We start from the raw sequence: 24,944 nt of genomic DNA on the forward strand, positions 1-24,944 counted from the left end.
ACCACAGTACTTATTTTACCTTCGAACTTGCCCTGAAGACAGCATTTTGCCTAATAAATGCCAGAACCCCAAACCCAAAGATACCAGACCTACACTTAGTATTCTTTTGGAAATGTCGTTTAGTTATCACTGTGACATTCCTGACCCACCTCTTCCTGACAACCACTACTGAGGCACAAAAGCAAATCAGCTTGAAAAATTCAGAGCCAAATTTGGGGATACTTTTCTATCAGAATGATTTCTCACACTTAAAATGACTGCATCAAGAGCTATGTGCCTTTTGTGTAAAAATCCTTTCAAATCATCCATCCTGCTTTAATGACTTCACTCTAAAGAACCCAAAAGAGGCAAATAATCATCTTTCTGGATAAGAAGACAGAAAAAATAAGATGACGATTTAAAATAAACACCTACATTATAATAAATCTTAATCCTCTAATACCAGTTCCATCTCTAATCCAAGGTATAAAGAATAAAACCCACATAAACAAAATTCTGAGTCCTAGTACCCAAAACTACAATCATCCCCCACCCTCAAAACCTGCTTACGTTCCATACTTCAGTTAGTTCTACCACCATTCATCCAGTCAGCAAAGCCAAAACATGGAGTTCTTAACGCTTCTTTTTCCGTCGTCATTTCCCACCACATCTTCTCCCCATCCACCCACCCAAACAATCATTGTGCGGCCAGCGCTTCTTCCAAACCACCTGTGACTTCCATCCCATCTCCAGTCCACTAAGTTTGTTCTAATTCAGGTCTTCCTCATCTCTTAGGTGGATTTCTGTGGCCAAAATAGTCACCTAACTGGCCTCCTTGCCTCCAATCTTTTTCTAAAAAATAGTTTAACAAACATAAAGAACAAATATAATCCCAGTATGCAGATTAATACTGGGACCTTTTTCAAAAAACAAAATTAATGCAGGTATAAACATAAATAATTCAAATGTTACCAGAAGAAAACAAAGTCAGAATAATAAGCTTCTCTCCCAACTCCACTACTAGTTTTCATTTTTTGTTGGTAACTTTCTATTTTGTAATAGTATTAGAGCAGCAATTTTCACTTTTTCACCTCATGGTACACTAATTACTAAAATTCTGAGGCACACATAAAAATATATTTTTTGCCAATCTAACAAAAACACAGGTATAATTTTGACTTATTCACACTGGACAGCTACTATTGTGTTGGCTGTTGTCATTTTTTTAATTTGAAAGTCTAAGGGAAAAGGGGTCAGTGCTTTTGACTAAATAGTCAGGTATTGAGTGTTTTAAAAATTCTTGCAGCACACAAATTGTCTCTTTATACGGGCTGAAAATCACATTAGAGAGAACAGTTGACAGAACAGTTGCAAAGAGTGTACAAAGAGTTTTTACTCTATGCTCAGTCTCTCTCCTATTAACACCTAACATTACTGCAATACATTTGTTACAATTAACTGCTTTTAATACATTATTATTAACTAAAACCCATAGTTTATTCAGGTTTTTTTTCCTTTTTTCCTACTGGCATTTACCTGTTTCAGATCCCATTCAGGATATCAAGTTACACTTAGTCATCACATCTCCCTGGGCTCCTCCAGGTTGTGAGTTCTCAGACTTTCCTTGTTTATGACCTTAGTTTCCAGGAGTACTGGGCTGGGTAGTTTACAGAATATCCTTCAGTCTGTATTTACCTGATGTTTCCATCATGTGTAGACAGAGCGTATGGGTTTGGGGAGGAAGACTAGCAGGTAAAATGCCATTCTCATTATATATCAACAGAACGTGCTATCAGCCAGACTGCTAACATGGACCTTGATCACCTGTGCTAGTGTCTGTCTCATGTCTCTACTGCAAGGTTACTCCTTTTCTCCCTTTGTATGCTGCACTCTTTGGAAGAAGTCACTATGCATATCACACACAGAGTGGAAAGTTAGCCTCTCATCTTCCAGTGTGGAATGACTATAAAAATGATTTGGAATAACTCCACATGAGAGATTTGTCTCTTCTCCCTCACTTACATTTATTCAATCACTCTTTTTTTTTTAATCGGTATGGACTCACTGGCTGAAACTATTCCATCTTTGAATACCGGGAAACCTTCAGTTGAAATGCCCCCATGACTGGTTTTTGTTTTGCTTTTTTGCTTTGTTTTGTTTTGCTTGAGCACTTCCTTTGTTTCTAGCATACAAGATGTACCAGGCATATTGGGTATATTCTCTCCTCCAGCCCTGGAATCAGCTATTTACCCAAGGAACCCTGGTGGTATTACAAACCAAGATCTGGGCACTGGGTGGTAGTTTACTTTTAAGAGATCTTATACACCTGATTTTGCATCTTTATTTTTCTTTAGAAATCTTCCACATCCAAACAAAAATATCAACCACATCATTTTAAACACAAGTTCAACTTTCACCTCCCATCAGCCTATCTAATGGTGCCACAGTGGATTATGTCCTTGTATCACACAGGATGCTATACGTGGATCAAGTCCTATGCCAAGCTATTTACACATGCACCATCTGATTTATTCCTCATTTTAGTGCAAGACTTACTATTATCCCCGAACCGTATGTTGGAAAATCAAAGCTGATGGCACAGGCCACTCACTGCTCTTGCAGCCACAGTTTAAGGGATTCCAAAGTTCACACGCTTACTCATTCCTGTCCCAAAGTCACTTATACAAGTCATTTAGACACAAAAACCACTTAAAGTACTGGTGACATTCTTGGACAGTTTATAGCAGTCTGCACCAAACTGAGAACTGAAAGGAAAAATCTGTAAATTTATCAGAGTTAAATTTAGTTCACTTAAAGGACTACGCTTTATTCTAAATTATATCTTTCTTATTTTTTATTGGTGTTAAAGCCCTTGTTTAATGCAAGACCAAGAGATAGGTGGGATTTTGCTTTGTTGTTATATTTAGTAAAATTAAAGTTGGCCACACTGTAGCAATCTCTTCACCCACCTCCACCCAATTTTTAAAATTTAACTCTGAGAAGTAAATGGCCTACAATAAAAACCTGTTTCTTAAAACAACATACAAAGCCCTTGTTCATCCTCCCCTACAACATTCCCCCTTCAGCACTATCAAACTGATTTAAAAAACAAACCTATCATGTTTGTAATATTATTTCATCTGCAAGAATTACATCCTCTGATCCCCTATCAACTGGGCAAACAAGTGATTAGGAAAATCACATTTTCAAAGTGTCTAAAACTTATTTATATAGTATTAGTGCCTGTTTTATTAATATTTCTTTGAATGCTTTCATTTTTTAATTATTCCCTAAGACAGCTATTGGAGATGGTACAATTTCAGAATCAAACAAAGCCAAAGTTTTATAACAACAATAGAGAGGAAGCAACAAGCTTGACTACAGGGGTTTGCAGGAAGGAAGGCTGGTCTAAGATGATGAAGTCCAAGGCTCTGCTCTGTCCAGCCACCAACACAATTATAGAAACCCTGAAGCCTCTGGATCCATGTTTAAAAGCTGTCCTGAGGATCATATAACAAAGACAGACATAAGACATTCAGGAATGTGCTCTGAAAATACTAAAATACTCTATATGCAACTGTGGTAGAACTGTTGGTATATTTTGCAGATTGTTAACGGTCTTTATTAACCACAGATTGTTACAGGAAAATTCAAATATGTCACTACTGCAAGAAACGGCTTTAAATCCTTGTTTCCTACTATATTTGCAGCTACTTAGGGTAAAAATTACCAATGATTCTAAGCTTGTATTTCAAGTAGGCAATTTGAAAGGAATTATCAAGTGAAGTCTTTATTTTATACTCTGATCCACAAGGCTCTCTCCATGGCCCTTCATAAATTAGACTTCCACAATTGTTTTGCCCTGTTGTTTAAAACAACATCCAAAAGACAAGTTAAGAAAAATGCCATTTATAAGTAACACACTTTGAAATTCTCAAATGAAACCCTCTAAAGAGGTCACTTTAGAACGTCAATTATTTAACTCTCTTGGCCAGATCTATTTCCTACAGCAGCTTACACTGAATACAGAATGTAATGGCAGGTGAAATAAAAAGGAATACCATCACTCTATCCTTTAAATTCCCAATATGAAAATGTAACTAACAAGCAGAAATGTGGCACCTTCCAATATGACCATTTCAGAAAACTGAATCAAATTTAGTTTAGGGTGATAAAAACACACACCTTAACAATCTCTTACAAAATAAACACAGAGCAAATTTTTACTGTTCAGTGGTAGAATCGTTGGTATTATATTTTGTTTCAGCTGCAGAAACAACAAATTAAAGGCCTGCCAGGAAAACCATCCCACAGGAGAGCAAGGCAGTGATGCAAGCTGTTCCCATCCCATCAGTTACACCCGTCCTTCAAACACAAATCTTGTTCACAGGGAGTTCTTTCAAAATCATTTCAGCACTGCAAAATGGGGGTCAAACCTCTATGGAAAGACTGAAGTCTAATCAATAAGGATTTCTGAAAACAATGCTTCCTTTGTTGTTTTTTGGTTCCATTTTTACACTTAAAAAATGCAAATCTTTTAAAAAACTTTTATGAATTTTCTACAGAGGCAACACCCTTGCACTGCTATGATTTACTTGTGCTTTTCCTCTAGCCACTGCTGAAAAACCTTACAAAATTTCTAGCCATTAGATTCCTTTTAAGACAGCTTATACTTATTAACAAATGTCTTGCAAATGCAAAATAATTTATTATCATGGCCCACATACTGTGAACACGAGCAGAAAAAAACTGCAAGTAAAAAACGGCTGATGGAAGCACAGCTAACCTAAGTTTACTGTACCTGTTCTTCCTCTCTAGTTCTTTAAGATTAACATGAATACATCTCTAGGTTTTATAATTTTTTCCCTGCCTAAATGCAAGTATTCATAGCAATTATTTTCCTAAGTTTCAGTCACAATTTTAGTTATCAGACCAATTAAAAAATCTTAAATACTTAAACATTTTATTTATTTCCTAGTTAAACAGCAAAAATTACAAAACTTCAAGAGTATATTGGAAGAGCCTACCTTTCCCAGTAGTCATGTTTGCCAGCAGTCTTGGTACAAATAAAAACAGTGCTCTGAAAGCTGTATCTACTCATAGCAACTTAAGCATCAGCAAACTCTCCACCCACACATCTTCAGTGTGATCTAGCATCCATGACAACTGCCACCCTATTCCAAAATAAAAGCCTAGATTATATGTAACTTATTTTTTTTAAAGGGGGACAGAGGGGTTAGGTGGGAGGCAAACTTTCTCCACCTGACTTTACTCATGTAAAACTGTCTTCTTTAAAATTGGTATTTAAAAAAAAATTTTTTTTACCAGCTATCTGATTTTCCCTCCTAAAAACAGAGGACAACATTAATAACATAAATCTTAAATAAGAACATTGTCAAAAGTAATCTTATTTCCACATAGAACATAAAGCAAGCTGCCGGTTGCAGCTTATGCTGGTATCAGAAACAGCACTTCCAGGCTATTTTAGGTGATCTGAGCACAGCACAGCACAGCACAGCAAGCATACTTGCCAGCTTTATAACAGATTATCCCTGTACCTGTGACTATGGAAACACTTTCCTAAGATACTGAACTGGAATCTCAAACCTTGTAATATGCAGAGTCCAATAAATAAGCATAGGAGAGAGTGGGAATCCATTATCATCATTGTTTTTAAAGAGTACGCAAAATAATGAATGCCTGGCTTCTTAATAAAGAAAAGGCAGTCGATTCACTTTTAAATGCATGCTTTGTCCCAGGCTACACTGGCCAACAATTCAGATAACACCTTACCATTCATCACTAGCCTATTTGTTTTCAGACTTGCATAAGTAGTTCTCATTTCCAACAACTTAAAATTATACCTAACATTTTTCAAATTATAAAATATTTCAGCAAAAATAGATAAGGCAGCATGCATTTGGTAGCAAAATGATATCACAGTTACATTCATGTACAAGGGTCAATAATTTTATGATTATGTTATCTAGTTTATAGTTTTGTTGGCAAATAAAGTGTTTTTCTTTAGCTACAAATTATGAAATTTTCATCAATTTACCAGCATGATATTTTTATTTTTCCCTCATAAATATGTTAGCTTTGCTTACAAAACTCAAAACCATGGGCATATTTAACCAAATTAATAATACATGGACCTCATTGCAATCAAATCCAATTAAAGATCATTAAGTGGTTGCAGATGAAGGCCATGAAGGATACTTACTAGTCTATAATTACTGGCTCTTTCATGCTAAAAATCCAATTCTCCCATGAACATAAGCATATCTGTATGATTTTTTTCTTTAAAAAAGCTTACATAGAAAATAATTTGCTTTCGAAACCCATTTAGGAAACCTGTAATTTTTGCATCATGAAGTTTGCTAAATTATATGAAGATGGAAAAAAGAAAAAGAAACATCCATAAAACAATGTATGTTTAACTCCCGTATTCTCTTTTAAAAATATTTTATTTATTTATTTTTAGAGAGAGGGGAAGAGAGGGAGAAAGTAAGGGAGAGAAACATTAATGTGTGATACATCAATCAGTTGCCTCTCACACGCCCCCTACTGGGGACCTGGCCCACAACCCGGCCACGTGACCTGACTGGGAGTCGAACCTGCGACCTGTTGGTTCACAGGCCTGCACTCAATCCACTGAACCACACTAGCCAGGGCTAACTGCCATATTATTGCCATTCAAAGCTGAAAAAAGAACCATGCAAATATGTAGTATTCTATTACAGACTGGACTAATTGCTACTCAGTTGTTTTTTCATTGCTGATTTAGTCACAATTCTTACACTTAAAAAAAATTAAGTCCCTGAGTTTTATATAAATATAATCAATTACACATCTTAGAAAATAATTTTGAATATGTCAGGAAATACAATCTAGTATGAAACCCATTTCTTCCCTAAAAGTATTGCTATTACATTAATAGTTTCTATCAACATGGCACAAATCCAGAGCTTTTATTTCTTACTCAAGACCATTAATTGTTCACAAGTAACAAAAGAAAAATCAAACTTCATCAAAATTAAAAACTTTAAACACCAAGAAAGTGAAAAGACAACCCAGAGAATGGGAAAATATATTTGCAAATGATATATACCTGTTAAGACTCAGGTATCCAGAATACGTAAAGAACTAAGTCTTAGAGCTAACCAACAAAAAGACAAACAAATTTAAAAATGGACAAAAAACTCAAATAGAAGTATTTCCCAAAAGAAAGATCTACACGTAGCCAACAAGCATATGCAGTATGCTCAACACCATTAGCAATTAGGGAAATGCAAATCAAAGCCAAAATAAGATGCGATTTCACACCGACTAAGATGACTACATTTTTTTAAAGGAAAAAACTTTTTATTTTGTTTTGTTTTTTGCTGAAGAGGATATTTAGATTTTAGAAACCTAACATAGTGTTGATGGGAATATAAAATGGGGGAGCCACTGTGAATGAGAGTTTCTCAGTAAATCAAACACAGAATTACTCTATGATCCAGTAACTGTACTTCCAGGTATATATATTCTCAAAAGAAATGAAAACAGGGGTTTACACAAAAACTTGTAAACAAGTGTTCAAAGCAGCACTATTCACAATACCCAAAAGGTAGAAACAACCCAAATGTTTATTAATGAGTGAGTGGATAAACAAAATGTGACATATATCCATACAAAATACCATAAAAACGAAAGTACTGATACATGCTACCACATGAATGAACCTTGAAAACATTAAAAGAGACCATACACAAAAAACCATATATTGTATAATTCCACTTACATAAAATATCCAAAATAAAGCAAATCCACAGAGGCAGAATGTAGGTTGTCAGGGAGTGAGAAGAGAAGGAAATAGGGAGTGCTAGTGAGCATAGGTTTTCCTGGGGGTGATGAAACTATTCTCAAATTAGATAGTGATGATAATTGCACAATTTTATGAATATACAAAAAGCTACTGGCTTTTCTACTTTATAAAAATAAATTTTTGGTATGAATTCTATCTCAATATATACAATATGATTTTTTTTAAAAAAACCCAACACCCATTTGTGATTAAAAACTCAGATAAACAGGAATGGATATGAGAACTGCCTCGTCTTGCTGGAGAACATGTACAAAAAAGCCTAGTTTGCATTAGGATCAGTTGTGAAAGACCTAAGACTGGGAACTAAGCAAGGATATCCAATCTCACTACTCCTATTTAACATAGTGGTGGAAGTTCTAGCCAGTACAATAAGGCAAGAGGAAGAAATAAAAAGTATACTGCTTTAAAAGAGATAAAACTGGTCCTTTTTACAAATGATATGACTATATGCAGAAAATCTCAAGGAATCTACAAAAGCTCCTAGAACTAATAAGAAAGCCCACAAAGGTAGCAAACTAGCTCTCTACAGAGCAAAACAGGCAAAGCAGAAGAATGGTGGGTTGAGAAAAAGTAGAGCAGTCAAGGGTCTGAAGTCTGGAAGAGTTGGAAAACTGATTGCTTGGGGAGTCATTGTGCAAAAAAACAAAAACTATAAGAGGGAGATAGGATTGATCCATGGATACTGTGGTTTCTCTCTGCTGTCTAAATGTTCAAAGGAGGAAATCAGGTGGTTGCTCTACTGCACCTACTAAATTTTGACACCTATTAAATATCTTACTGGTCTCTCAACATTACTGTAAACAGACTAAATTTATTTGGGTTAAAAATTCTGAAATCTTTAAACATATGCCTTTAGGTAATTCTATTTTGGCTTTGATAATTAAAATACTAATACTACATATATGCAGAGTGGGGCAAAAGTAGGTTTGCACTTGTGAGTACACAAAACACAGAGTTTATTTACTCATGTATTATTATTTTTCATATGAACTATAAACCTACTTTTGCTCACCCTGAATAGTAGAAAAAGTAAAATTACAGGCCTCCAATAAGTTTTAAGTTAAAGTTTCCTTACCATCTGCTATCTTTAACATAGATGCCTAAAATAACTGCTTTCATTCTCTAACCTACCTCTATATATACCATGTATTCATACACACACAGACACACAAAAATACATCACACAGAAAGGATAGTTGGGGGCAATATTTATACCTGGACATTTAGAAGAAAATGTTGCTGTGATACACCCAACTCCACAAGATTTTCGTAATCTTCATGGTTAAATCATATGAGCCATGTTCATAAAGCTATTCATTCTCCCCCCAGCCCCCGCCCATAGGCAAGGCCTCCAGCATGAATGTGGCCCTTCTCCCCAATGCCAGCATTATAAGATTTTGTTTCATAGTTATTAAGTACGTATTCGTATATTTATTTTTAAATACTATTTATCCTATTACAGTTGTCTCAATTCCCCCCCCTTTGCCCTCCTCCACCCGTCCCATCCCGCCCCTGTCTCTCAAAGTCAATTCCTACTCTGTTGTTTATGTCCATGGGTCATTCCTACATGCTCTTTTTTTAGTCCCTTCTCCTTCTTTCCACTGTTGTCCTCCTTTCCCATCCCCACTGGTCACTTTGAGTCTACTCCATGTTTCCTTGCCTGGGGTTTATTTTGTTTGTTAGATTATTTTTGTTGAATAGATTCCACTTATAGGTGAGATTATAGGGTATTTGGCTTTCATGGACTGGCTTATTTCACTTAGCATAATATTCTCCCCATTCCATCCATGTTGTCCCTTATTTTTTTTTAAATGCAGATTGATTTTATTTTTTTTAAATGTCAAGATCCATTATAAAATATTAAAAAACTTAAGTCCATTATAAAGTCTCAGCAATTAACAAGACACCAGCACAGAAATAATCAAGAAGATCAATGAAATAAAATAAACATTCAAGAAACAAATGTATGTATATCTAATAATGCAGTATGATTAAACTGATTTTTCACATCAAGGGGGAAATAAGGCTTATTCAACAAATAAGGAGTATGGGCCACTATTATCTGACATAAAACAAATATAGAACCCAATTTCACACATTATACAGCAAATACTCAGGTGAGTTAAAAATCAATATGTGAAACCTAAAGAGTTTTAGGAGAAAATACAAAATAATATTTTTCTTACCCTGAAGTAAAACATTCAAACCCAGAAGCTATAAAGTAAATTATTAACATGATTCCTCATAGTTATAATATAGGCTATGAAGAACAAACTCACTTTTCCACCACCACAATGACTACATTAAACATTTAAGACTATACACTAATATACATATTAAAAAAAAGTTAAAGGACAAGTAATAGCATAGGAAAGTATTTGCAACACATCTAAAAAAATGTTAATAGTTTTCTTTGTGTTGTTTTTTTTTGGGGGGGGGGAATATTCTACAAACATTTAATCAAAAAATGGATAAAGAATACCAAAAACTCATTTAAAGCTTTTTAAAAATAATAGAAATAGGCAAGAAATATACTAAAACAGGTTTAGTTTTAACAAACAGTAAAGGAACAATTAAAATAACATTGGCCCAATCAGATTAATAAGTATTAAAAATATTGGTAATATCAAGTATGGGCAACTGTGAAAGGAACAGGGTATTCATAAACTCTTTTTCTTTATCTTCTTAAAGCATTCCTTTTAGCATATCTTGCAATGATGGTTTGGTGGAGGTCTATTCTTTTAGCCTTCTTTTGCCTGGGAAATTCCTTATTTCACCTTCCATTTGAATTGAAAGTCTTGCTGGGTAGAGCAGTCTTGCTTGCAGGCTTTTGCTTTTCATGACTTGGAATATTTCTAGCCATTCCCTTCTGGCTTGCAGGGTTTCCGTTGAGAAGTCAGCTGCTAGGTGTATTGGGGCTCCCTTACATATTTCTTTCTCTTTCTCCCTTGCTTCCTTTAGGACTCTTTCTTTGTGTTTGATATTTGCCATTTTAATGATGATGTGTCTTCGAGTGGGCCTCATTGGGTTCCTCTTGAATGGGACTCTCTGTCCTTCCTGGACTTGTGTGACTTTTTCTCTCCTCCAATTAGGGAAGTTTTTCATCATGACTTTTTCAAACAGGTTCTCTCCCTTGCTTCTCCTCTTCTCCTTCTGGAATCCCTATTATACGGATATTATGTTTCAGGTTGTCCTGCATGTCCCTCAACACCTCTTCATTCTTTTTGAGTCTTTTTTCATTTTCTTGTTCTTTTGGGAGCTTTTTTTTACCTTATCCTCCAGCTTGCTGATTCAATCCTCTGCTTCATCTAGCTTACTTTTGTTTCCTTCAACTGTGTTCTTCAATTCAGGAAGTGTATCCTTCATTTCCTCTTGCTGATATTTTCTATGTCCCTTTTCAAGCTGATATATTTTGCAGTAAGTTCCTCGTGGTTTCCCTGGAGTTTTTTGTAGTTCTCTCTGAGCTCATTGAGCGTCCTTAGAACCGCTGTTTAGAGTTCAGTATCTTAGAGCTTACTTGCCTCTATTTCATTTAGCTTTCTTTCTGGGGATTCCTTCTTTCCCTTCAACTGAGGTGTTTCTTTGTATTCCCATTATTTGTGAGACTCTTCTTTTTTGTTTCTGCTTCTTAACTTGATTGGTCTTGACTTCCTGACTTTAAGGTGTGAACTTCTATGGTAGGAGACCACTGTTTTTTCTTTCTGGACCTGCCTCTGATGATGTCAGATGTTGACCCTGTCTGACCTTAGGCAATCTGTTCAAGACTTCCAGGAATCTACTGTCTGTGCCTGCCTCTTTCAGCTGTTAATCTAGTCACTCTGCTCTCAACAGTCAGGCTTAGGCACCATAGGGAGGGGCAGAGTCCCTCCTGGGGGAGAGGTTATTGGGTCCTCTCACGCTGGCGCTACTCAGGGGAGTGTTCTGCCTGAGCCAGATGGCTCCTGCCATATCGGGGAGGAGTCAGCACCAGGATCCCGCCAGCTACTTTCTCCACTCTCTACCCAAAGTCTCCATCTCCAGTCTCTCCTCAAGTGTCTCTAGACCACTCTGTGCCCCCTTTAGCCAGGGATCTACTATCTGTGGCTGCCACTCTGTACTCACCCGTCAGGTTTTAGCACTACCAGGAAAGGGATGAGTCCCTCCTGGAGATGGGGCTACTATTTCCTCTCACACTGTTGCTGCTCAGGGGAATGGTCTGCCTGAGCAAGATGGCTGATACTGTTATGGGGGATGAGTCGACAATTGGGATCCCATCGGCTACTCTCTCAGTTCTCACCCCAAAGCCTCCTTCCCCAGTCTCTCCTCTGCCATCTCTAGCCCACTATGCCCCTGCCTTTGCCAAAGCCCACAGTAAATGGCAGTTAGGTTGTGCAAAAGGTGATTCTTTTGTCTGTCTGAAGTTATAAGACTCCTCTCTTGCTACTGTTCAATTGTTTGTTCCAGGTGATTTCTCCACAATTTAGTTGTAATTAAAGGTTGGTCCTGGGAGGAGGTCAATGTGACTTCTACTCACTCCTCCACGATCTTGATTCCTCATAGTTATAATATAGGCTATGAAGCACAAACTCACTTTTCCACCACCACTATTGTGTCCTTTACCCAGTGCTATCTTGGTGTCAACAGTTTTGAACTGGAAAACCACACAAACTACATAAATACACACACACCAATTAAAAGTATGTTCCTAGCAACTAGCTGGGTAGCCTTGTCAATGCACACTGTCAAGCTCGCTCATCACTGGAGCATGATGCCAAGGCCATAGTTTTGATCCCAGTAATACCAGTGGTACATTTTTTAAAGCACATATAAAAGTAAATACAAAAATAGGGGACAATGTGCAGAAACTATGCCATCACTGAAATTACATACAAATTACATAATTATAGGAGAATTAATAAGAATATGAAAATATGAAAACTTATTTATTGGTAATCATTGAATTATAGTAAATATTGTTTTTATAAAGATATAAAAAAGAAATAAAGGGAATTAATGAAAGCATTTTTAGAATACTTCCAGCATTTTATAAGAAACATGTCAACTAAAGAAAAATCTTTTACTGATAATGGTAGCTACACAGCAGAATTTAGTCAAAAGACCTATATTCAACTCTGGCTTTGCCCTTCCTTTCTTCGCTGTCACTCTGGGGTAAGTCGCTCAAAATTTTTTACAAGCTCAAGATACTCAAAATTTAAAAGCCATGCAATGATTTAATATCCCCAGCAATTCTGAAATAGCTATAATGCAAAGTTCTTGTTAGCAATTGCCTTTTTGATAACTTTATACAGTAATTCACTCTCGCCCTTTTCTTCGCCTTCTGGAATCATAAGAAATACCCACTTGTCCTCAAAAACCTCACAAATTACTGTAAAAGGATTACAAATACTGGAAACAATAGGTCAGAATTCAAGTTTCAGTTATTATTTTTTCAACAATATTTATTGTATACCTACCACATGCCAGAGACTTTCTGAGGCATCAAGGATAAAGAAAGTAATAAAACAAAGTTTTTGTCCTCATGAATAAACAAAAAAAAGAAATTTATAGTGATAGGTGTTAAGAACGTAAACCAAGCAGGATGAGAGCACAGAGTTCCCTTAGAAATCTGTGTGTGCTATTCTAGGTGACCTTCTAATGAAGTGACACTACAGCTGAGATCTAGATAGAATGAGGCAGACAGACATGATGACACAGAGGGAACAATGTTTGAAGCAGAAGGAATCATAAGCACAGTGAACCTGAAGTAGGAGAGGCTTAGAATGTTCAAAGTTAGCAAGGAGGCCAACAGGATGGGAGCCAAGATAGTTTTAGGGAAGAACGATACACGATATAATCAGAATGGTGGTGATCAGCATCAGGTCATGCAGAGCCTGGTGGGCATAGTAAGCCACTGAACTGTGGTCTATGTGTGATGGGAAATCTCTGGAGGATTTTGAACAGGGAATTAACGTCACTTAAGTTACATTCCAAAAGGATTACTTTGATTGTTGTGTGGAAAAGACTGTAGATGTTGGGAGAGAGTAAACGTAAGGATATTGGTTAGGAGGCTACTGTGAGAGCACAGGTAAAATACAAAAACAGCTTTCACTAGAAGAGTGGCGATTACACTGAGAATCACTAGGATTCTAGACGTATTTTTAGAAGTAAAGCTCACAGGAGTAGCCACTCAAGGTAAGTTGTGAAAAGATGTCAATGACAACTCCACACCTTCTAGCCTCGAAAAGTAGGAAAATAGAGGTTAAGTCTTAAGACAAAGAACCCTTATCAAGATATCAAATTCAACTGTTCAGAAATAGCATAAGCATTACTGACATAAAACTGAAAAAGCAAAATAGAGTAACTGTTTTTTCTACTCACCATTTGTAGATTGTATCATGTTTCCAGATTTTTGGACTTCATCGAATTTTGTAAAAATTACATTCAACCTGTATGAAAAATATGTATATAGGTATATATAAGCTATTAATCATTACTCAAAAAAATGTATGATACAAACCCACCTAATAACCAAAACAGTGTATTAATAAAAATATCAGTAGCCAACAATAATTGGGCCCTTACTACATGTCAAGCACTGACCTATGGGCTCTAACTGAAAGATCCCATTTAACCCTTATAAAAACCTTATAAGGGATTATTATCATCCTCATTTTACAGATAAGGAAATCAAGACCCCGTAAGCTTGCATAAGGTGACGCAGTTAGGGTGGAGATGCCAGTCCTGAGAGTAAGGATCCAGAGCACATACTTTCAGATATTATATTAAATTTACTGCTCTACAAAAAACGTATATGCATTTTGAAAAGCATATATTTCTCCTATTTCTGCCGATGCACAGACTACCAGTTACTTGGGATAAAGATTTTCAAAATGCTCTAATATTACAATACAAAGACTTTTCTTTTCTGTAACTTAAAGCTTAATTAAAAAATGCTAAAAATAATTTCTCTAGAAACAAATATTGTGACTGAAAAATCCTCAGCTAAAAAAAAAATCAACATGACATTAATTTTCTATTAATGGATCATTTTCACCTTAACATTTAAATTGAAGCAAAGCTCAATATTCCATCCTAGTGACACCAAAATTGAGAGAAAAATTGGGGTTGGAGGGGGAGAAGGGAAGTCAAGAAAAAAGAGGCTTTCCCAAGCAAAACACAGATACATTTGAATAAGTATAAACGTTAAGATTCCAAGGTAATGTACATCTGCATTCAAACTTAGGCCACCTATTTCAGGGAGCAAACTAGAAATTTTAGCAGTTTCTTACAAACCATCCTTGGGGCTAGAGATGGAAACAATATTCTTTCAGTATTCTGTGCACATCAAGCACTATGTCATGTAGGAGAGTTACATCACTGTGTGAAAGAGCTTGTACCTAATAATCCTGTCCTCTGCCTTCATTACGGAAAACTAGATATTTCACTCATCCTGGTCTCAGTTCATTCATTAGTTCATTCACCATACCTAACAGAGCTCGCTGGCTAGATGCAGAACGTGTAAAGTTCTGACTCTCTCAAGCTTCTACTCACTTCTACTTCATTCTATCCTACTTAGTATTCTAAGTAACAGGAGAGCCAAAAATACACATCAGCAAATAGAGGTAAAATGAAAGGAATGAACTAGCCTGATAGATTTCTCCCTGTTACCATTCCAAGGTAGATATCCATAATCTTTTCAACCTATCTTTCCATCTAAGTCCAGATGCAGCCTCAGAATCCTTCTCAAAGCTGCTCCAGGCAGCCACTATCAATTAATCAAAGTTGGGGTTAAAATGAAAATCTATTTCTCACCTCAGGACCAGATGTAAGAAAAATTATCACTCACTTTCAGATACAGTGGTTACTAAAGATTTAAAAAGATGCCTTAGACTCAATCTTATGATGTTTCTATCACCTCCCCTTTTGTAAGTAGCAAAGATCTCCAACACATTAATAAGTCCATCAATAGTATCACTAGACTGGTTACCAGGGCATGCATGCCCTGACCAAGTTACCACTTTGTTGTGTCACAACTATATCCTCTGACAAGAGCATGCCTGCAAATTTGCAAGTTAGGAACAAGGTATACCTCTGGTCTGGTTGTTCTTGAGATTAGTGGGAGGGGACAATTATTTCTTCCATTCCTGGGAGACTATTCACCATTATCAACGTCAACTGTGGAACAATCTGTAGATTCTCTGTCTGTGGTAATGTCAGCTCACTGGGGCCACATTACCGACAACTGGCAGGCCCAAAGAGCTAGGTATGAGAATGCTAAAATTAGATTACTATTATTGGCACCTGCATCTTAATTCAGAATCCCTTGGGCAGGCATGCCTTTTCCACTACTTTCACATTCCTGTTTCACCAGCTGCCTCAATCCCTGTTCTAACACTCATACAATGGCTCCTATCTAAGTTACTACCTCAAGAGGTCAGTGACCTGACAGTCTAATACTAACAAAGCATTCCTTAGAAACGGTTTATGCCTGCTCGTTCTGAGTATGGCAAATAGAAAATGCCCCTCTTGGGACCTATGAATTCACACAAGTCTAAAAGGATGAGTTTTATAGGTTTGAAGACATTAAATACATGACTAATGATTACCATATGAAGCCACCAATTTTTTTGTTTTAATTTTAAATTTGTAAACCTCAAGTTTAAAATAAATCTCTTTAATAGTCTGACAAATAATACCGTTTCCCCCAGGTTTTTCTTATTTTTATATTCAACTCTTCAATCCAAGTGCTGTTTATTTTACTATAAGATTTAGGTCTAATTATTCCTCCCTAGCATATTTTATAACATAAACGTAAAATAATTTCCTAGAAACAAATACTAGTAATCTCAAAGTCAACAAACCTCACCCATACACTCAGACCTTTTCATTTGTTTTTTGATACAATACTCTTTACTTTGAGCAGACACACACATATCCAACTTAAAGGAAAGAAGAGACTATGAAAAGTTTTTTAACTATTTCACCTATACTTCCAAAGAGAAAAAATACTGCAAATCACAAAAGTAAAGAGGAGAGTAGCCTTTCAAAAATGGCAGAATAAAGAACTCAGAACATCTGCTCCTCCAAAAACACAAAGAAAACATTGGCAGAATCACGTTTTTCAAAACTCTGGAAATTACAAAGGCCTACAACAATCTGAGGAGCATCCTTCAAGAAAAATGGCTGAATCTAAGTTTTCTATTGTTTTCCTGTGCCTTATTTCCATCTCCAACTCACCAGCTGAAAATCAACAGCCTCCCAATGATACTAGTCAGAAAACCAGCAGCCTCACAGCCCCTGAAAAGAGTTCCACAAGTGTGCAACTCAGTAAAAATCCCCATTCCCAGAGAACTATCATTATTTGACTTCTCTGGCATATCCTGAAACACCCTCCCCCATCACTCACAACATTTGTTTTTATTTGAACTGATTCGGAGCATGCTCACTGCAAGACCCTTTACCATGAAGCCAAGATCAAAAAGAAATAAGAGACAACTGGTTAACACAGCAGCTGCCTGTACTGGCAATAATAGCTGGAGCAAAGAAACTGACCAAAACTGGAAAATAAGATGTTCACGAGACTCTGAAAAGCTCTAGCATATCCCTGGGAAAGAAGGCCATGCATATGTCCAAGGCCATGCATATGTGCAAGGCTGGGTACATGCCCAGGAAAGACTCAAGAAGGCAGCGTCTCACCTCTGGCTAACCCCGAGGCTCTGCACAAGAAGGCAGGAAAAGGGAAGGCAGAGATGCAAAGACTGCCTGCCAGAAAAATGAAAGCATGCCCCAACATATACAGAAAAAATCCATACATTAATGGTCAACTGATTTTCAACAAAGGTGCTAAAAAATTCTATGAAGATCAAAAACAGAATACAATACCCACCAGGATGCATACTATCAAAACAAACAACAAAAATAACAATTGCTGGCAAGGATGTGCACTTGATGGCAGGAATGCAAAATGGTGCAGCAGCTATGTAAAACAGTATGGCAGTTACTCAAAAAAATAAATACAAAATTACCATATGATCTAGAAATTCCATTTCTGGGTATATACGTAAAAAATTTGAAAGCAGGAACTAGAACAGATTTGTACACCCATTTTCATAGCAGCATTATTCACAATAGCCAAAAGGCAGAAGCAACTCAACTGTCTATCAACAGAACAATGGATAAACAAAACATGGTATATACAATGAAACTTCATTCAGCAATAAAAAAGAATGACTCATGCCACAATATGACTGAACCCTGACAACATGGTAAATGAAAGAAGGCAGTGAACAAAAAACTGTATTTTGTGAGATTTTATTTGCATGAAATGTACAAAAAAAGAAAATCCATAGAATTAAAAAGTAAGACTAGTGGTTGCCAGGGGCTGGAGAGAGGGAAGGAAGGAATGGATATGGGATTTCTTTTGGAATGTTCTAAAACTAGATAGTAGCAGTGGCTACAAAACTTTGTGAATATACTAAAAATCTCTGAATTGTTCAATAGGTACATGTTAATTATGGAAATTATAGTATATGAAATATTTAATGAGAAAGCTCTTATTTAAAAATAAAACAGAATGCTATAAAAATGGAACATAAAATAAACAAAAAAAATCTTAGAAATTAAAACAAAAAAAAAACATTTTTAAGTCCAACACCCAACAGAATAGTTGAAGATAAATTTGAAAAACTCTCACAGAGACAGCAAAACTGTGAAGCTATAAATGGGAGAGAAAAATCAGAAAGCTAGTTCAAGTGGTCATAACTATTATATTTACAAATATAAAGTTATATTTTTAAAGAAACTTGCCCAGAGCCAAACAACATGAGGTTCCAAATTGAAAGGCCCTCCAAGTACACAGCACAATGAAAATAGACTCATATAAGACCCATCACCATAAAGTTTCATGCAAACATTGAAGACAAAGAGAATCAAAGTTGTCTACATAGGATGAAGAATTAGAATGACTTTGGGCCCTGGCCAGGTGGCTCCGTTTGTGAGCGAGTCATCCCACTATGCCAAGGTTGCAGGGTTCAATCCCAGTCGGGGCATATACAAGAATCAACCAATGAATGCATAAATAAGTGGAACAGCAAATGGATCATTCATTATCATTCTCTCTCTCTCTTTCAAAATCAATTTAAAAACGATCTCAAAAAAAAAAAAGAATGTCTTTGGATTTTTCAGTAGAAACACTGAAAGAATAAACATGGGCATTAGTTTTAACATTCTGGATGAAAATGACTTCCCACCTAGATTTCTAAACCCTGACCAACTATCAATGTTAAGATAGAATAAAGATATTCTCAGTCAAAAAAAAAAAAGTCTCCTCCACCTCTTTTTTGAGAAGGCTTTTGTAGAATATGCATAACTAAAATGAGAGAGAAAACCAAGGTGGAAAAAAAAGATGTAGTTCCCCCCAAAACAACAGGCACGCCAGCAGAGAAAGGAAACATTAAGTGCCAGGATGGTGGTAAAGAGAGATGCCAAGATCATGAAGTAATAAGCAGGAGGCACTGAAGGCAGTGAGACCAAAACAAGCTCAAGGAGACGTCCACAAACTGGCAATAATGTATAGACAGTACTAGGACGTGATAAGATGCAGACAACTATGCACATAAAAATGAGATGATTATTAACCCCGGGGAAAAAAAGACTGTGGGGAAAAAAAGGTTAAGTAATCACAGTTCACCAAATATAAACAGTGAGCTGTGAATGGCATACATAATCATAATATAAACTAAATGTTCTAATCAAAATTAAAATATGACTGTATTTGGAGGATGAGGAGATGGCAGCTGTACATGGGGGAGGTTAGGAAGAAAGCTGAAATTTACCCTCCATGGTGCAAAGTAAAATTTTTAAGAGTGACAAAGAATTAAGGGTTAGTAGTACATGCATAGTATTTAGAGATAGAGCAACAGATACAAAATAATCAATAAAAACAGGTGACAGTGTTTGACTCAGAGGGAGAAGGGGTAAGGAACTGCCTTTTTCAATGTATCTCATAAACCTAGTCAACTCTTTCTCAACAAATTACTGGCATTCAACAAAATTTTTAATTTAGAGGAGATATCACAGAACGTATTTCTTATCCAGCTTTTGCCTTGGCCCTCTCTATAGCACTAAAGCTTAAGAAAGCAAATTAAAAATAAGTTTCCATTTTTCCCTAATACAAATCATTAAGTAATAACGTCCAATGAATATTTATAATTTTTTTAAATAGACTGAAATAGCAAAACAAATATTATGAGAGCTATTCAAAACTGCAGATTCACCAAGTAAGTTAACCAAATAGCTATTACAATTCATCAATGACATGCATCAGTTCCATCTACAAATTAACTTATCTTCAGGTTTAAAGTAGCTGCTGTTTCAGAGGCTTGGTTCCCAAATGATGGTACCAGAGAAAAACTTAATACGAGTATTTTTTTACCCATAGCTTCAAAACTACATATAGTACATTGAATAAACTTTCTAGAATACACAATGGGAGAACAGTGAATGTTAAAGCATGCTAAAAGCACAAGTCTATGAAAGTAAGCCACAGGAGTTACAAGAAGTCTATTTAATGTTTTATTTAGTGGCTATATCACAACTATATGACATTTATAATAGCTACAAATTATATACTTACTTTCTGAACACATCATGTGCATGAACTGTAAAAATAATGTGCTAAACAATGTAAAATGGCCAAATACTATATTAATTGACATGCAGAGCTCAACTATGTGAAGATCCTACATGGATGGAGAGAGACTCCATCTCCACTTTATGATCTGGCTCAATATTATTTTAGGCACCAATAAAATAATAAACATTATTTTATAATATTTATAATATTAAATAAATATAATAAATAATTATATTTATTTAATAATAAATAAATATTATTTATTTAGTGACAAGACTTAAATAACTTTCAACACATGGCCCAAAAGCATAACTTCAGCTCCTCCAAAGTGAAGCTGATAAATGTAAAAGTCCCTTTTCCAAAATGTGAAATGAACAAAGAAAACTGCTGCTTAAATGAGATTACTTATTATTTAAGTCATTTACCTGATTATTAAGGCATTCTTTTCCATCATGTATTTTTTAGAGTTATAGTTAATCATCTTCTCAAAGACCGCACTTCATGAACAAACTCATTAAGTGTCAACATATTTATTCCAGGATTAAGTCCAAGTTTTAGACTTAAAACTGGAATTAAGCAAATTCTACAATATTTCATTAGTCCTATGGAATCTGGCTAAGCTGAAAAATCTGCTAAATTCACATAATAGCAAAAAAAAAAAATCTCTAACGATGTAACAGAGGTCTAAGATATTCAAGTACTCCAGTCAGCCACTTGGAATCACGTACAGCAGGTACTGAAATTTCCCAAACAATGATAAGATTCTTTAAAAGTCTCGTTCCTTTTGGACACATCCCCCAAAAAATAAAGGTGGCAACCAGAGCCTCTGACCTTCACAATGCTAGATCCTAGATAACTGTCTTATAAACTCGAAGTTTCAGTTTCTTTCACTAGAGCAAAGTTTCTAAAGAACTACCAGCCTCGTTCTCCAAAGCATCGTGTATTCTAGAGTTTTACAATAATGGTTGTGAAGCATGTGGCTCCATTTTGCTAGGAATACCTTCTCCACTTGGTTCAGAATTTTTGGGAAAGATTTTAGGTAACAAAAGATGGCAGAAATCCCCATTCCTATTCAGAGGCCCAGCTCTTCCATAGCTTTTTACATGTTTTTAAAGAATATTTGTTGGTAGAAAGAACACATGAAACATATGATGGGAGTATGGAAGAGAAGATTCTAGCCCCAGGTCTGGCATTAATTGCCTCTGGGACCTTACCTAAAACACTTTCTGTTACTGAGGATCCTCTAAGCCACTCCAACATTTAACAATTTGCCAAGACAACTCACAGTACTCACCATATAGTCACACTCACAGCCAGGATTATTACAGGACAATAACAGTAAAAGAACACAAAGAAAAATCAAGCAAAGGAAAAAGGTATGTGGTGTAAAGACCAGGGGCACCAGGCACAAGCTTCTTAGAGCCTCCACTGGTAAAGTCACACAGGAGGTGGTTAAGTCCCCCAGTAACGGGCTGTGGCAACATGTGAAATGCTATCTGCTCATTAGAGTCTAAGTGTCTGGGGTTTTTACGGGGGCTAGTTACACAGACACCCTTTGCCTTGCACTTACCAAATTGTCAGGCTCCCAGAAGGAATGCAGGTGTTCAGCCTAACACCTGCCCAGTTGGGGCATAGTAAGCCACTCTTAAGCTCTTTTTTTTTTTTAATCCCTATTCAAGGACATGCCTACTCATTTTAGAAGAGAGGGGAAGGCAGGGAAAGAGAGAGGGAAAAAAACATCAACGACGTGAGAAACATCGATTGTTGCCCCTTGTATGTGCCTTGCTTGGAAACCGAACCCACAACCCAGGCATGTGCCCTGACCAGGAAACAAACCTGCAACCTTCTAGTTCAGGGTTGGGACAATGCTCCAACCAAGCCACACTGGCCAGGGCTCTTATCTCACTCTTTAGGAATAATGGGAACCCTCCCAAATTCCAAGTTTGCAAACACCAGCCCAGGGCCAATTCTGCAACCAGGCATTTTTAGAAACAGCACTTTCAGGCCTGCTATGTTGACTTTTTTCTCCACCCACATCTCTAGATCTCAACCACTGTGTTATTTCCCCAGTCCTATTAGCTCACTACAGCACCTTCAAACAATACACAGGAATCCCACTGTGTAAGATGGATGGTCTGTTCATGGTCTATGGCCACCATGAGCTAAACAGCATGGTGAGGCCATCCTTGGAGCAGGAAAGAGTCTCACTGCTTAAGGCCTATTTCCCAACAATGATCTTGACATCATCAAACAACCCTCTCCCTCCAGCCTCTGCTCTTCCTGTTCATCTGTGTCCTGCAACGTTTCCCAAGAGACTGTTTTATAGTTTTGTCATCAAATTTGTCTCTCACCATAGGTGTTCTCACCATCCATCCAAAATCCAGAAGGCTCAGGTTGATAAAACATGGGCACAAAAACTCTATTCTCATAGATTACCTTTTGTAAAAGCACATGAAAGTAGTCTTATTCCCATCTCATTATATTGTACACAGCCCTGGGACCATGGTGAGAGCGACAGTAGGTCAGATATGACTCTATAAGAAAGAAGTATAGCCCCACTCAGCTGCTCCTGGAACGCCTACCTCAGGGTGAGGGGCCCACTTTTGTCCTATCAAACTGAGAGACATCAGGACACATGACCCCTGTATATTTCAATATTCCAGTCCATATCTAGATGCACCATGAACTCTTTTGGGAAACAGGATAAAGAACATTAAAAGGTGAGTCAGGGAACAAGGCTTCCATCTTAGCTCTGACTCTTACTAGCTGTGTAATCTCTCAGGTCACTTCATGTCTCTGGGCCTCTGCTGTTTCCATGGCCACAATGGGAGGCTCTGACACACTGCTCTGTGTGTCCAGTCCATGTCTAACTTCCCAGGGTTTTCACATTACTTAAAGGAATGGGGCAGGGAAAAGGATTTAGAATTCAGCTGGTGTCAAGTTTCTGCATAACAGTTCAAACTATAGCTATCCAATTGTTCATTATTTTTTAAATTCTGACTAAAACAGAGACACCTGTGCACTCAAGCTGTCTTGATTCCGGTAAGATGCCGATCCCCTTGCACTGGCTTCTACATGGTGAGGTTGACATTACTGAACAAAAAACAACCACTTCAAAGATGTTTTCCAAACAAAACTCATTCTAGAAAAGCTCAATTCATTCAAACAAATATCTTAAGCATATACTATAACTAGGTGCTGTGTGCATACAACATATAGAACCATATGAACCAAAAGAATACTGAATTCTCCAAATCAATAAATTTTAAATGTTTCTAAAATCATGAAATGGCATGGGACTTGGCTAGATGTCTGGGAGGGGACCCCTGACATATGATCTGGACAAGATCTCCAACTACCAATCTGCTACCCACACATTTTTGAGTCAAATTATTACAACAAAATAAAAACTGCAAACCAAAATGTTAACTGAAAAAGCAAAGAAAAGAAAAAAGTCTAAACTCACCGGGACTGTGGCAATCCTTTTTTACTGAGATCTGCCCTCACACGTTCTCCTACATGTCTGTAGATTTCCACTAAGCTGTTTATTGCTGCATCTCGAACCTGTATATAAAAGAAGAGATCTGTGTCATCCCACAACACTTCCTACTGGGAATACAACAGGCTATACACCACCCCAAGTTTATGACCAATTTACCAATGCAACTGTGACTACATTCCTTTCTGGATAGTTGACTAGATGAAGCCATGTTTAAGTTTTGACTCTGTAGATACAATTTCAAGGAGTAGAAAAAATATTTAGGTCCCATCCCTACATTCAAGTCCATATCCCTTTGTTTTGGTTTTTTTTTTTTAATTCTTTAAGATGATGTCAGTAAATGAGTATTTTCAGGGCATCATTCCAAATTAGAGAGTCCTACAAATAAATGAATTATACTAAAAATAAAACACCATGTAACATATTCTGGATTTAGGTCAAACACTTAGTGAACAAGAAAAATGGGCAGTATAGAATACACAGAGCCCTGTATTTAAGCAGCTTATAATAATATTAAAAATGAAAAGTGAAAAAAAAGAGCTCATAGTCTTAAAAGGGAAATGGGAAAAAGTCCATAAGTTCTGCATTTCACACAGAACAAGGTGTAATAAAAAGACATTTTTAAAAACGTACAAAGAGCTCATACAGTTTAAGGGAACAGGCACACCACAGAATACCAAGAAACATTTTATGGAAGAAAGGAATCACTAAAAATATGCATACAAGAACCACATTTTACCAGGTAAAGATGGAATGAGAGATTCCAAACCAGGCACAGCCTGTACAAAGGCATGAAAGCAGATGTGAAGGGAGTATGCTTTAGAAAGAGCACTTAAGCAGCCTGGAGAAACACAAATATGAACTAAGGAAGCAGCAATAAATATGGCTCAAAAGACAGAATGGAATTTAAAAAAAAAAGAAGCTTGGGGAAATGTAAATATGGACTGTATATGTAGTCCCTATACTACAAAAATGTAGTATAT

The 24,944-nt window shown here is 36.5% G+C and overlaps 1 protein-coding gene across 1 annotated transcript in view; it reads right to left on the reverse strand.

Annotated features, from left to right (window-relative positions):
* Window positions 1–24,944, reverse strand: part of CLASP1 (cytoplasmic linker associated protein 1) — a 266,333-nt gene that overhangs the window by 145,178 nt on the left and 96,211 nt on the right. The window contains exons 7-8 of the mRNA XM_054575023.1: window positions 23,929–24,026; window positions 14,207–14,274 (exon numbers count right to left, since the gene is read on the reverse strand). Of these exons, the coding sequence (XP_054430998.1) occupies window positions 14,207–14,274; window positions 23,929–24,026 (166 nt within the window). The remainder of the gene's footprint in view (window positions 1–14,206; window positions 14,275–23,928; window positions 24,027–24,944) is intronic.

Source organism: Pteronotus mesoamericanus, unplaced genomic scaffold (genome assembly GCF_021234165.1).
Source record: "Pteronotus mesoamericanus isolate MK-2021 breed Mesoamerican mustached bat unplaced genomic scaffold, CSHL_Meso_final contig_27, whole genome shotgun sequence".
NCBI lineage: Eukaryota > Metazoa > Chordata > Mammalia > Chiroptera > Mormoopidae > Pteronotus > Pteronotus mesoamericanus.